The sequence below is a fragment of the Carcharhinus amblyrhynchos genome, chromosome 11 (genome assembly GCF_965287045.1).
Source record: "Carcharhinus amblyrhynchos chromosome 11, sCarAmb.v2.hapA, whole genome shotgun sequence".
In the NCBI taxonomy this organism is placed as follows: Eukaryota; Metazoa; Chordata; class Chondrichthyes; order Carcharhiniformes; family Carcharhinidae; genus Carcharhinus; species Carcharhinus amblyrhynchos.
In genome coordinates, this window is record NC_137334.1 from 90,564,362 (window position 1) to 90,577,420 (window position 13,059).

The 13,059-nt window shown below is 45.6% G+C and overlaps 1 protein-coding gene across 1 annotated transcript in view; it reads right to left on the minus strand.

Moving 5' to 3' along the window:
- The window catches only part of LOC145350325 (indian hedgehog protein-like), a 59,749-nt gene that overhangs the window by 13,219 nt on the left and 33,471 nt on the right, over positions 1-13,059 (minus strand). Inside the window, exon 2 of the mRNA XM_080199546.1 lies at positions 430-691. Within this exon, the coding sequence (XP_080055672.1) occupies positions 430-691 (262 nt within the window). The remainder of the gene's footprint in view (positions 1-429; positions 692-13,059) is intronic.

Here is a 13,059-nt window from a genome sequence, read left to right on the forward strand (position 1 = left end):
TCGCAGTTTTTTATTCATTTGTGGGATATGAGCATTGCTGGCTGGCCAGCATTTATTGCCCATCCCCAGTTGCCCTTGGAGGGCACTTTGAGAACCAACCACATTGCTGTGGCTCTGGACTCACATGTTGGCCAGACTGGGTAAGGACAGCAGATTTCCTTCCCGAAAGGACATTAGTTTTTCCGACAATCGACAATGGTTTCATCGTCATCAGTAGATTTCTAATTCCAGATTTTTTTATTGAATTCAAATTCCACCACCTGCCATGGTGGGATTCGAACCCGGGTCCCCAGAACATTCATTGAGTTTCTAGATTAATAGTCTAGCAATAATATCACTAGGCCATTGCCTCCCTGTCAATGTGTTAATGGAAGCCTACTAGTGATACTAATAAACTTTAACAACCGAATCCGCTGTCAAATCCTTTACCTGATTTCACTGAGCAGTGGATGTGAGCTTTGGACTCATAATAGACCCAGTCAAATCCTGCTTCTACTGCCAGGCGTGCCAGCATGCCATATTTCGAGCGGTCCCGGTCTGAGGTGGTGATATCTACAGCTCGACCCTCGTAGTGTAAGGATTCCACAGAGTGGTGACCATCTTCATCCCAGCCTTCCGTCACTCTCAGCCTCACGCCTGGCCACTGGTTCATGACGGAGATCGCCAGAGCATTCAACTTGTCTTTGCAACGCTGGAACAAGAAAGGGAACAGTCATTAGTCCACAGTCCAATACATCTCACCACTCTCCCCCCAACCCCTCTTCGTTCTGGATAGGCAGCTCAGGTGGAGGTTTGGTTGCTATTTTAGCTCTTCAGCCACACAACACACAGCTACCAGTGATAATGTCAGAGAGACATCACACATCACCAGGCACAGAAGAAGAACAATGGAGAACAATACAGCACAGGAATAGGCCCTTTGGCCCTCCAAGCCTGCACCAATTCCTAACCCTCATTCAGGCCCACTATTTATTGCCCATACAGTTTCCATCCCTCTGTGCGCCTCCCTTCACACGTCTACCAAGATATACTTTGAATGTTGCTAACGTGCCTGCTTCCACCATCCCCACTGGCAGTGCGTTCTAGGCACCCACCACCATTGTGTTAAAATCTTACCCCGCACATCTCCCTTAAACTTTCCTTGAAATTGTTCCCTGTACACCAAGGTCTAGGTCATTAAAATATGTCAGGAAAAGCAAGAGTCCCAATACTGACCCCGGGAAACCCCACTATCAACCTTCCTCCAGTCCAAATACCATCCATTCATCATTACTCTCTGGCATTCAGCCAATTCTGCATTCATGTTGCTACTTTCCCTTGTATTCCGTGAGCTGTAAGTTTACTCTATTGATCCCTCCATGCTGACACTATAGTTAAGAACGCCTCTACCTTCTCAGAAGTTGAAGGAAATTTGGCATGTCAGTTACGACTCTCTCGACAATGGTTTCATGGTCACCAGTCGATTCTTAATTCCAGATATTTTTTATTGAATTCAGATTTCTCCATCTGCCGTAGTGGGATTCAAACCCAGATCCCCAGAACATTAACTGAGCTTCTGGATTAATAATCTGTAGAAAGCATTCTTTCTCATTGTATCACAGCTTGGTATGGCTCCTGCTCTGCCCAAGACTACAAGAAACATCAAAATGAATGTAGCCCAAGCCATCACGCAAACCAGCCTCCCATCCATTGACTCTGTCTGCACTTCCCACTACTTGAGCCGCATAATTAAGGACCCCATGCATCCTGGACATTCGCTCTTCCACCTTCTTCCGTCAGGAAAAAGATACAAAAGATTGAGGCCACGTACCAACCGACTCAAGAACAGCTTCTTCCCTGCTACTGTCAGACTTTTGAATGGACCTACCTTGCATTAAGTTGATCTTTCTCTACACCCTAGCTATGACTGTAACACTACATTCAGCACCCTTTCCTGTCCTTCTCTATGAACAGTATGCTTTGTCAGTATTGCACACAAGAAACAATGTTTTTCACTGGTAATAATACATATGACAATAATAAATCAAATCACAAACTATGGAAGTCCATGGGTTTTAGATCAAGTAATATTTGCAATTGTCCAGTTCCCTAGAACCACTGCTGAGTCTAAGAAAGATTGGAAAATTATGGCCAATGTCCGCACAATTTATACTCTCATTTCCTTCAGTATCCTTGGATGAATCTGATGGGGTCCTGCAGCTAAAAAGACCATAAAGACTGTAAAACATAGGAGCAGAATTAGGCCACTCGGCCATTGATTCTGCTCCACTATTCTATCATCGTTGATATTTTTCTCATCCTCATTCTCCTGCCTTTCCCCATAACCCCTGACCCCCTTATTAATCAAGAACCTATCTGTCTCTGTCTTAAAGACACTCAATCACCTGGCCTCCACAGCCTTCTGTGGCAATGAGTTCCACAGGTTCACCACTCTCTGGATGAAGAAATTCCTCCTCATCTCAGTTTTAAAGAATTGTCCCTTTAGTCTGAAGTTGTGTCCTCTGGTTCTAGTTTTTCCTACTAGTGGAAACATCCTCTCCACGTCCCCACCCGATCCAGGCCTCACAGTATCCTGTAAGCTTCAAGAAGATCCCTCCTCATCCTTCTAAACTCCAACGAGTACACACCCAGAGTCTGCAACTGTTCTTCAATTGACAAGCTCTTCATTCCAGGGATCATTCTTGTGAACCTCCCCTAGACTCTTTCAAAGGTCAGCACAGCCTTCCTTAGATATGGGGTCAAAGCTGCTCACAATGCTCCAAGTGGGGTCTGACCAGAGCCTTATACAGCCTCAGAAGTACATCCCTGCTGTGGTCCGCTCTATCCTCCCCACTATTTAAATGGACAACGCAACCTTTAAGGACACCTCTGCTCTTCAAAGACTGGACGCCTATAGAACATAGAACATAGAACATTACAGCGCAGAACAGGCCCTTTGGCCCACGATGTTGCGCCGACCAGTTAAAAAACAATGACCCTCTAACCTAAACCAATCCCTTTTCATCCATAAACCTATCCACGGAACCTATCCACCTATGGGCATCATTCATGTGTAGGAACTGAATGCTGAAGTATGATGGTTGGGTAAGGGACCCAATGGAACAGCTGCGGGGAAGGGAAGTGAGAGGTGCAGGACATAGGAGAGTCATAGGCTAGAAATTTACCGTCATGTCCACCACAGGAATCGGAGCAGGGCGAGGGAGGGACCACGAAAAGATCTGATGGCATCACATGGGATTTTATGGTTTCGGGATGAGCGAGGCCATAAAATTCCACCCAAAGAGTCATACAGACATATAGCACAGAAACAGGCCCTTCGGCCCACCATGTCTACGCCGACCATCAAATACCAAGCTATACTAATCCCATTTAGCAGCACTTAGTCCAGAGTCGACTATGCGGCAGGTTGTAGTGGGCTGCTCTTGGACGTTGCTTCGGGAGTTGCCTATTGCTTCATGTCGTTAGTGTGCTTAAACTGGACCATCTCGAGGGCAACATGACAGCTCAGAGACTATCTCTGTTGCTGTGCGGACACATGGATTTGGGCCTGTGTCTGTGGGAGTTTGCACGTTCTCCCCGTGGTTGCGTGGGTTTCCTCCGGGTGCTCCGGTTTCCTCCCACATCCCCCAAAGATGTGCTTTTAGGCTGATTGATTGGGTACTAAATTGTCCCTAAATTGGACCTCCCTGATCCTCGCACGTTAGGTGTAGACTAAAATCATGAATAGGTCACAGACAGTGGGACGGCGGCACGGGCTCGTTGGGCCGAAGGGCCTGTTTCCCGTGCTGTGTTGTTCTTTCTTTGTTCTTTGTATGCCTTGGCAATTTAAGTGATCATCCAGATGTTTCTTAAATGTTACGAGAATACCTGCCAACCTCTAAGACAGCATATTTCCACCACCCTCTGGATGATAAAATTTTCATCAGATCCCCCTTTAAACCGCTTACTCCTCACCTTAAACCTACACCCTTTGGCCTTCGAGACCTCTGCCATGGGGAAAAGATTCTAACAATCTACCCTCTCGTGATGCTTCTCATAATTGTTAATACCTCTATCAGATTGCACCCCCCCCGCTCGAGGGAAAACAAACCCAGCCTATCCAATTCCATCCCAGGCAACATCCTGGTGAATCTCCTCTGCACCCGCTCCAGTGCAATGATGGCCTAGCAGTATTATCACTGGACTATTAATTCAGAAACTCAGCTAATTTTCTGGGGGACACGGTTCGAATCCCGCCGCGGCAGATGGTGGAATTTGAATTTAATAAAAAAAAAATCTGGAATTAAGGATCTACAGGTGACCAGGAAACCATTGCCAATTGTCAGAAAAACCTATCTGGATTATTAACGTCCTTCAGGGGAGGAAATCTGCCTTCCTTACCTGGTCTTGCCGTTATGTGACTCGAGAGACACAATGTGGTTGACTCTCAACTACCCTCGCGCAACAAGAGATGGACAATAAATACTAGCCAACCAGTGACACCCTTGTCCCACAAATGACTAATAAAAAAAGATAGTGTGGTGACCAGAACTGCACACAATATTCCATCTGTGGCCTAATCAATGTTTTAGAAAGTTGTACCCAGAGCCCAATGCGCACACACCCATGCAAGTGTGAATAAGGAAGAGATTTTCCAGATGAGGTCACGTCGTACCTGGAAAGCACCTGGTAGCTGGAGTAGGGTCCTGAGTCCCTTTACTCACTCATGGCCTGCCAAAGGGTTTGTTTAATTGAGCAGTAATAAACAAGCTGTGCCAATTCCCAGATAAAGCTGCATACCTTTGAGTTTGCCATTGCTAATAGGTCACCAAGGCAGTTACACTTTGAAGAGCAAATATGTACTTATGGATCTCAGAGCTGCACTTAGCCAATCCCACCCGAACACCAACATTCTAATTCACATTATTTTCCACAGAAGATTGCCCTGATAAATCCAATTCTCACAGATTAGCCGATCAAAGGGATTTGACAGGAACTTGGCCTCCTGATCAAGGAAGCCAATTGGTGGCTTTTGAGTTAAGATTTTGACGGCAGCACTCACACAATGTACAGTGGTGTACATTGGGCAACCTTGCAGAGTACAGCTGAAATGCAACCTTTCCTCAAGGAGATGGACAAGTCACTGGTCATCCCATCGTCACTAATAAATCCAATCGGGAATTCAGGAGAAACATCTTTACCCAGGGAGTGGTGAGAATGTCAAAGTTGCCAGCACAGGGAGTGGTTGAGGTGAATAGGAAAGGTGCATTATGGGAAACAGAATGAAACAGAAAGGAATGTAATTCTAAATTGATTGCTGATATAGGTGGCACGGTGGTACAATGGTTAGCACTGCTGCCTCACAACACTAGGAACCCAGGTTTCCTTCCAGCCTTGGGTCATTGTCTGTGGGTAGTCTGCACATTCTCCCCGTGTCTGCGTGGGTTTCCTCCAGGTGCTCCGATTTCCTCCCACAGTCCAAAGATCTGCAAGTTACGTGTATTGATCGCACTAAATTGCTCCTCAATGTACGTTAGGGGGATTAGCCATGAGCAATGTGTGGAGTTACAGAGATAGGGCAAGGAGAGGGCCTGGGAAGATACTCTGTCAGAGAGATGGTGCAGACTTGATGGGCCAAATGGCCTCTTCTGCACCGTAGACATTCAATGAGTGGGTGGAATTGGTAACTCAGAAATAGGAGCAGGAATAGGTTAATACAGTGAATCTGGGTGCTTTGGTTTCTCCCACAGTCCAAAGATGTGCAGGTTGGGTGGATTGGCCATGCTAAATTATCCCTTAGTGTTCCAAGATATGTTGGCTAGAGGAATTAGCAGGGTAAATTTCTGGGGCAATGGGGACGTTCTGGGTCAGATATTCTGTCAAAGAGTCAGTGCAGGCTCAATGGGCTGAATGGCCTCGTTCTGCACTGTAGGGATTCTATGGTCGATCACCAATCACACTCCCACCCAGGCTCTATCCCCACAACCCCATGCATTTACCCTACTCCCCTTGACACTAAGGGGTAATTTAGCATGGCCAATCCACCTAACACTCACATTTTTGGAGTGTAGGAGAAAACTGGAGCACTGGAGGAAACTCACGCAGACACGGGGAGAATGTGCAGACTCCACACAAACAGTGACCCAAGCCAGGAATCGAACCTGGATCCCTACCGCTGTGAGGCAGTGGTGCTAACCCCTGTGCCACTCCAGGCCCCAGGATGTAGGTTGTCACTGGCAAGGCCAGTATTTATTCCCTAAAGACCCTTGAGCAGGTGGTGATGAGCTGCCTTTGAACCGCTGTCTTTCGTGTGGACTGTAATTTTCACTTAGCATCAGTGAGGAGAATGGTGAGATGTCTCCAAGTCGAGACTGGGAGTGGAAACTGCAGGTGGTGATGTTCCTGTCTCTCTGCTGTCTTTGACTTTGTCTTTCCAATTAGTAAAGCTTGTGGATTTGGAAGGTGCTGCCAAAAAACCCTTGGTGAGTCGCTGTGGTGCGTCCTGGAGATGTTACATACTGCTGTCAGTGATGGAAGGAGTGAAGGTTTAAGGTAGTGAATGGGGTGGCAATCAAGCAGGTTTACCTTAGTCTTGTTTTCTAATCCCTCCACAGCCATTCCCTTCCCTTTCTCCTAAAGCCCTACAGCCCTCTGAGATCTTTGTGATCATCTAATTCCAGTTTTGGACATCCCCGATTTACATCATTACGCCATTAGTGTCTGTGCATTTCACTTGGGCCTCAAGCTTTGGAATTCCCTCCCTAAATCTCTCCATCTCTCTGCTCACTCTCTTCTTTCAGGCCCTCTTTAAAAAAAGCTTTTAATCATCTCTTTAAGTGGTTTGGCATCATGTTTTGTCTTACAATGCTCCTCAATAGGACCTTGGGACATTTTGTTTTATCAATAGCATGATATAGATATAAATTATTGTTATTGCTGCATTTTCCTGGATGGTTTTGAATTTTTTGAGTGTTGTTGGAGCTGGACTCATCCAGACAATTGGAAGATATTTCACCACATTCTCGACTTATTACACTGCTGCCTCACAGTGCCAGGAACCCGGGTTCGATTCCCAGCTTGGGTCACTGTCTGTGTGGAGTTTGCACGTTCTCCCCGTATCTGCGTGGGTTTCTTCCAGGTGCTCCGGTTTTCTCCCACAGTCCAATGATGTGCTGGTTAGGGTGCGTTGGGTCGTGCTAAATTCTCACTCAGTGTACCCGAACAGGTGCTGCAGTATGGTGACTAGGAGACTTTCACAGTAACTTCATTGCAGTGTTCATGTAAACCTACTTGTGACACTAATAAATAAACTTTAAAATTTAAAAACTCTCTCACATTTTCCAGTTTTGACGTCAAAGTGTCACCGATCTGAAACTTTAAACTCCTTTTTCTCTCTGCAGATGCTACCTGACCTGTTGTGTGTTTCCAATATTTTCCACTTTCATTTCTGATGGTCTACTTGGTGAGCTTGTTGATTGTGTGCAAGTTAGGATAAGGAATGGGAGGCATAAAGTCTGGGGAGGTGATGGCCTAGGAGGATTATGGCTAGAATATTAACCCAGAAACGCAACTAAAGTTCTGGGGACCCAGGGTTCAAATCCCGCCATGGCAGATGGTGGAATTTGAATTCAATAAAAAATATCTGGAACTAAGAATCTACTGATGACCATGAAACCGTTGCCGATTGTCGGAAAAACCCATCTCGTTCAATAATGTCCTTTAGGGAAGGAAATCTGCCGTTCTAACCTGGTCTGGCCTATATGTGACTCCAGAGCCACAGCAACGTGGTTGACTCTCAACTGCCCTCCATAGGCAACAAGGGATGGGCAATAAATACTGGCCAGCCAGAGAAGCATTGTCCCATGAATGAATAAAAGCAGAAGTATGGTGGGTTTTCTGCCGTTCCACAGATTCTTTATTTTAATAAAATGTGCACAACCGAAAGCAGCCAGTGGTTAAGTCATAGAGGCTTACAACATGGAAACAGGCCATTCAGCCCAATTTGTCCATGCTGCCCTATTTTTTAACCCCTACATTGGTCCCAATTGCCTGCATTTGGTCCATATCCCTCTATACCCGTCTCAGCCAGGTAATTGTTCAAACACTTTTTAAAAGACAAAATTGTAGCCGCCTCTACTCTGGCAGCTTATTCCAGACACTCACCACCCTCTGTGTAAAAAAATTGCACCTCTGGACACTTTTGTACCTCTCCCCTCTCACCTTAAACCTACGCACTCTCATTTTAGACTCCCCTACCTTTGGGAAAAGGTATTGACTATCTAGCTGATCTGTGCCCGTCATTATTTTATAGACCTCTATAAGATTACCCCTCAGCCTCCTACGGTCCAGGGAAAAAAGTCCCAGTCTATCCAATCTCTCCTTATAAATCAAGCCATCAAGTCCCGGTAGCATCCTAGTAAATCTTTTCTGCACTCTTTCTAGTTTAATAATATCCTGTCTATAATAGGGTGATGATGTGGATGTGCTGGCGTTGGACTGGGGTAAACACAGTAAAAAGTCTGACAACACCAGGTTTTAGTCCAGCCGATTTATTTGATAGTAAACGCAGCAGTGCCCCCCGTTTTCCACTGTGCTTATCTTGACACAGTGATAATGAAGGTTGGGTGAGGGAATAAAAGAGTGACAACGGACTTTATGTTTGCTGTCAACCAAGAATTGGCTGTGTCCTCCTGACATGTAAACTTTCCGCAACTTGGCAAGCTCACTTGAACACCTGCAACCATTATCCACTAAATTTCACATAACATAGCTATAATAAGGATTGTAAATATAGGTTTTACGATGTATTGTGCTTGGATTAAACTTTGACCGATATGGACTGAGTCACTAACACCTTTCTTTCTGTCAGTATGTCAATAACCTCATATTTACCACCCAAAACTTGCATCATCTCACTCCAGTTTAACTGCTGCTGCCTTGTTTGTTAGTACACGATCACATCTCAGTGAGCCAATGTCTAAATATTATAGTCTTTCCTGCGATATATCAACGGGCAGGAAGTAGCTGGGTCTGGTCAACGCAACTGGTGTTAGAACATAAGAACATAAGAAATAGGAGCAGGAGTAGGCCATCTAGCCCTTCGAGCCTGCCCCGCCATTCAATAAGATCATGGCTGATCTGAAGTGGATCAGTTCCACTTTCCCACTTTCTCCCCAAAGCCCTTAATTCCCTCGTCTATCAGAAACCTATCTACCCGTGACTTAAATATATTCAGCGAGGTAGCCTCCACCACTTCAACGGGCAGAGAATTCCAGAGGTTCACCACCCTTTGAGTGAAGAAGTTCCTCCTCAACTCCGATCTAAACTGCGCCCCCCCCCCCCTTATTTTGAGGCTGTGCCCTCTAGTCCTGCTATCCTTTCTAAGCAGGAATAATCTCTCAACCTCTACCCTATCCATCCCCTTCATTATCTTATACGTCTCTATAGGATCCCCCCTCAGCCTTCTAAACTCCAACGAGTACAGACCCAATCTATTCAGTGTCTCTTCATAGGCTAACCCCCTCATCTCCGGTATCAGCCTAGTGAACCTTCTCTGCACTCCCTCCAAGGCCAATGTATCCTTGCGCAAGTGCGGCAACCAAAACTGCACACAGTACTCCTGTGTTGCGGGAATTCAGCGAGGGAGAGGGACAGTGTCCAAGGAAACCAGCTCACGTTGGTACTCAACAACACTGGTTGTCAGTCTTCAATTACTACTGAAAGATAGAGGTGTAAAAGGAGATGTGGGAAGAGTAATAATTAGTGTACAACGAGTCTCATTAGTTTTGGAATAACATCTGACCTTCGCCGCCGCCACCATCCCGCTCCCCCCCCCCCCCCCCCCCCCACCGCCCCCCCACCATCCGAGCATCAACAACAACAAGTTGCGTTCATATTGACATGGCTTAAAGGATCTCAAGCCGGGTTCCTGGCGCTGTGAGGCAGCAATGCTAACCGCTGTGCCATTGTGCCAGACTATGTGGGAATGTGGGAAACGGCCCTAGCATTTGCCAAACACCGACAGCTCCAGTATCCACTGGATCTGCAGTCCTCTTCCTTTGTCGCTGTCCTGCATTTAAACACAAACGCAATCCTAAGGAAACCTAAGGAAGCTGGCCAGGGTTTGAGAAGCCCATTAACGCTTGCAACATCCACTGGAAGACTTGTCCTGACCTGTAATTTACTGTCCTTATAAAATATGCACAGTGTTATAAATATTTGATTTGAAAAGTACAAAATGTTTTCTGCCAAATGACTTCATGTTGCATTTTGGGAATGGGATTATTTTCAGAGGGCTGGAATCTGCAACTTAGAAGCTCGCGTGCACGATATTAGTAGGTTTGTTTCATGTCAATGGCCAAGTGGGTATTATCGCTAGGCTATTGATCCTGAAACTCAGCTAATGTTCTGGGGGATCTGGGTTCAAATCCCGCCAGGGCAGATGGCAGCAAGGTTTCCCAGTAGTTAGCACTGCTGCCTCCCGGCGCCAGGGACTCAGATTCGATTCCCAGCTTGGCTCACTGTCTGTGCAAAGTCTGCATGTTCTCCCCATGTCTGTGTGGGTTTCCTCCGGGTGTTCCAGTTTCCTCCCACACTTCAAAGGACATGCTGGTTAGGTGGATTGGCCGTGCTAAATTCTCCCTCAGTGTATCCGAACAGCTGCCAGAGTGTGGCGACCAAGAGATTTTCACAATAACTTCATTGCAGTGTTAATATAAGCCTACTTGTGACACTAATAAATAAAACCAAACCTAAAAACCATTCACAGCAGAAGACGACAGAGAATTCTGACCAATATCTCCAATCCAGAAAGTTAACCCTTCAGTTTATTTATTAGTGTCACAAGTAGACTTACATTCACACTGCAATGAAGTTACTGTGAAAATCCCCCTGTTGCCACACTCAGGTGCCTGTTCGGGTACACTAAGGGAGAATTCAGCACAGCCAATGCACCTAATCAGCACATCTTTCAGTCTGTGGGAGGAAACCCAGGCAGACACCTAGAAGCATGGAATCTTATTAACAAATTGTCCCTAAATTAGTTTTCCCTCAATGTGGAATGCCATAAGCATAGACAAGGGTCATGGGTGGAGGGGGGATTCATAATGTTAAAATGGTGGCGTGGGCTGAAGGGCCTGTTTTGTTCTTTGTTGTTCTTTGTTACTCCATGAAACTTCAGAAGAAGTTTTGAAAATGTTCTTAATTTTCTTTCCTGTGTCTTTTCTTGCTCTCCCCTAATCCTATCCCTTCACTTCCAATTTCATTTTCTGCACTCGATTTGACATTAAATTCACCTCCTTCTCTGCCCTTCCTCTGTTTATTTTTCAATCCTTTGATCTCACTGCTTGAAAGAGCTAAGCTGATTGTGCACCAAGGCCCCAGCTGCCCTTTGGCCTCACTGCACCTTGCCAGCTCACACCTCCAAATTCCCCCCTCAACAGATTCCAATAAAACACAGCTTTGCTCTTTGTGAGGAAAGTTTCATACTGACAGGATGACTCAGCTTGCTGTTGTGGTGACAAGCCATTTGCCTTCTTTAATTCATTCATGGAACACGAACGTTGCTGGCTGGCCATCAATTATTACCAGTCCCTAGTTGCTCTGAGGGCAGTTGAGAGTCAACCACATTGCTGTGGCTCAGGAATCACATGTAGGTCAGACCGGGTAAAGACAGCAGATTTCCTTCCCCGAAGGGCATTCGTGAACCAGATAGATTTTTCCAACAATCGGCAACAGTTTTAAGATCGTCAGTAGGTACTTAATTCCAGATTTTTTTAAATTGAATTCAAATTCTGGCATCTGCCATGGTGGGATTCGAATCCGGTTCCCCAGAAATTAACTGAGTTCCTGGATTAATATCCTAGTGATAATACCATTAGATCATCGCTTCCCATGGGATTTGAATACAGGTTCACAAAGAATTATCTTGGCTTTGTGGAATAGTAGTCCAGCTACTACACCACTACATCACTACACCACTGCCCCTCTCAATAGCTGATGCTAGTGATCTACCGATCCTTATTGGTTTCAGCGTATCCTTCTATTCCTTTCTCATACACCCATCAAGCTTCCCTTTCCGTGCATCTTACAGTGCACTGCAGGAAATGTTGAGGTGCCATCATTTGCTTAATTTTCCTGGTGATCTTAAATCTCAGCCAAGAGCACAGCTTAAAAGACTCTCTCAATTTTCACTCACTCTGGACAAATCCTCAAACATTTGCAGCTCTGTTTTGTTCAGCGAATCTTCACGCAAACACTTTTTCCCCTCTGGGGAGTAGTGGGGGAAGTACGGAAGGATTCCCAAGGTGATTATCAGCCCATTGAACTGTGTTATAAACATTCCCTGCGTGTCCGACAAGTCCTGGTGTTGGACTTGAATCCAGAGCATTTTGTTCAGTGATAGGGATACCACAAAGCCTCAATGTAAGATCGTCACCAGGAAGCGAATTCACATGAAACTTTTTTACCCAGAGGTGGGGAGAACTTGGAACTCATTATCACTTAGAGGAGTCTTTATCCCAGCTCCCTTCAGTTCGTGTTAGAGAATTCCATAGAATTGCTTCTGTAATCTCCTGAATGACACAGACTATTTGGGTTAAACAGTCCATCCCAATGTTTATACTCGAGTCTCCTCCCATTCTTCTTTATCTGTGTCAAACATCCTAACTCTCTGTTCCCATTCTTCCTCAAGTGTTTACTTAACTTCTCCTTAAAAACATCTATACTTCAATTGTGATTATGAGAAGATCTTGTGACGCAATGGGTAGCATTCCTACCTCTGAGCCATAAGCTCTGGGTTCAAGTCCCAGAACTTGATGGCCAAGGAAAGTGCATTCGTAATGCAGTCAACTTATAAATCCTTCACAAGTACCTCTGGTAGGTGATGCAAGTGGAGAGTTTCCTTCCCAGCCTTGCCTGATGTGGAGAGACGGCCCTCAAACTATGCAGGGTGACAGGCTAGCAACCTGTTCCAGGCAAAGCTAGCTGTGGAGATAGACATGTGTGCTTTGTCTACATCATGTGGCACCAAGACATGGGATAAAGAAGTTGCTACATGATAATGAGTTCCACATTCTCACC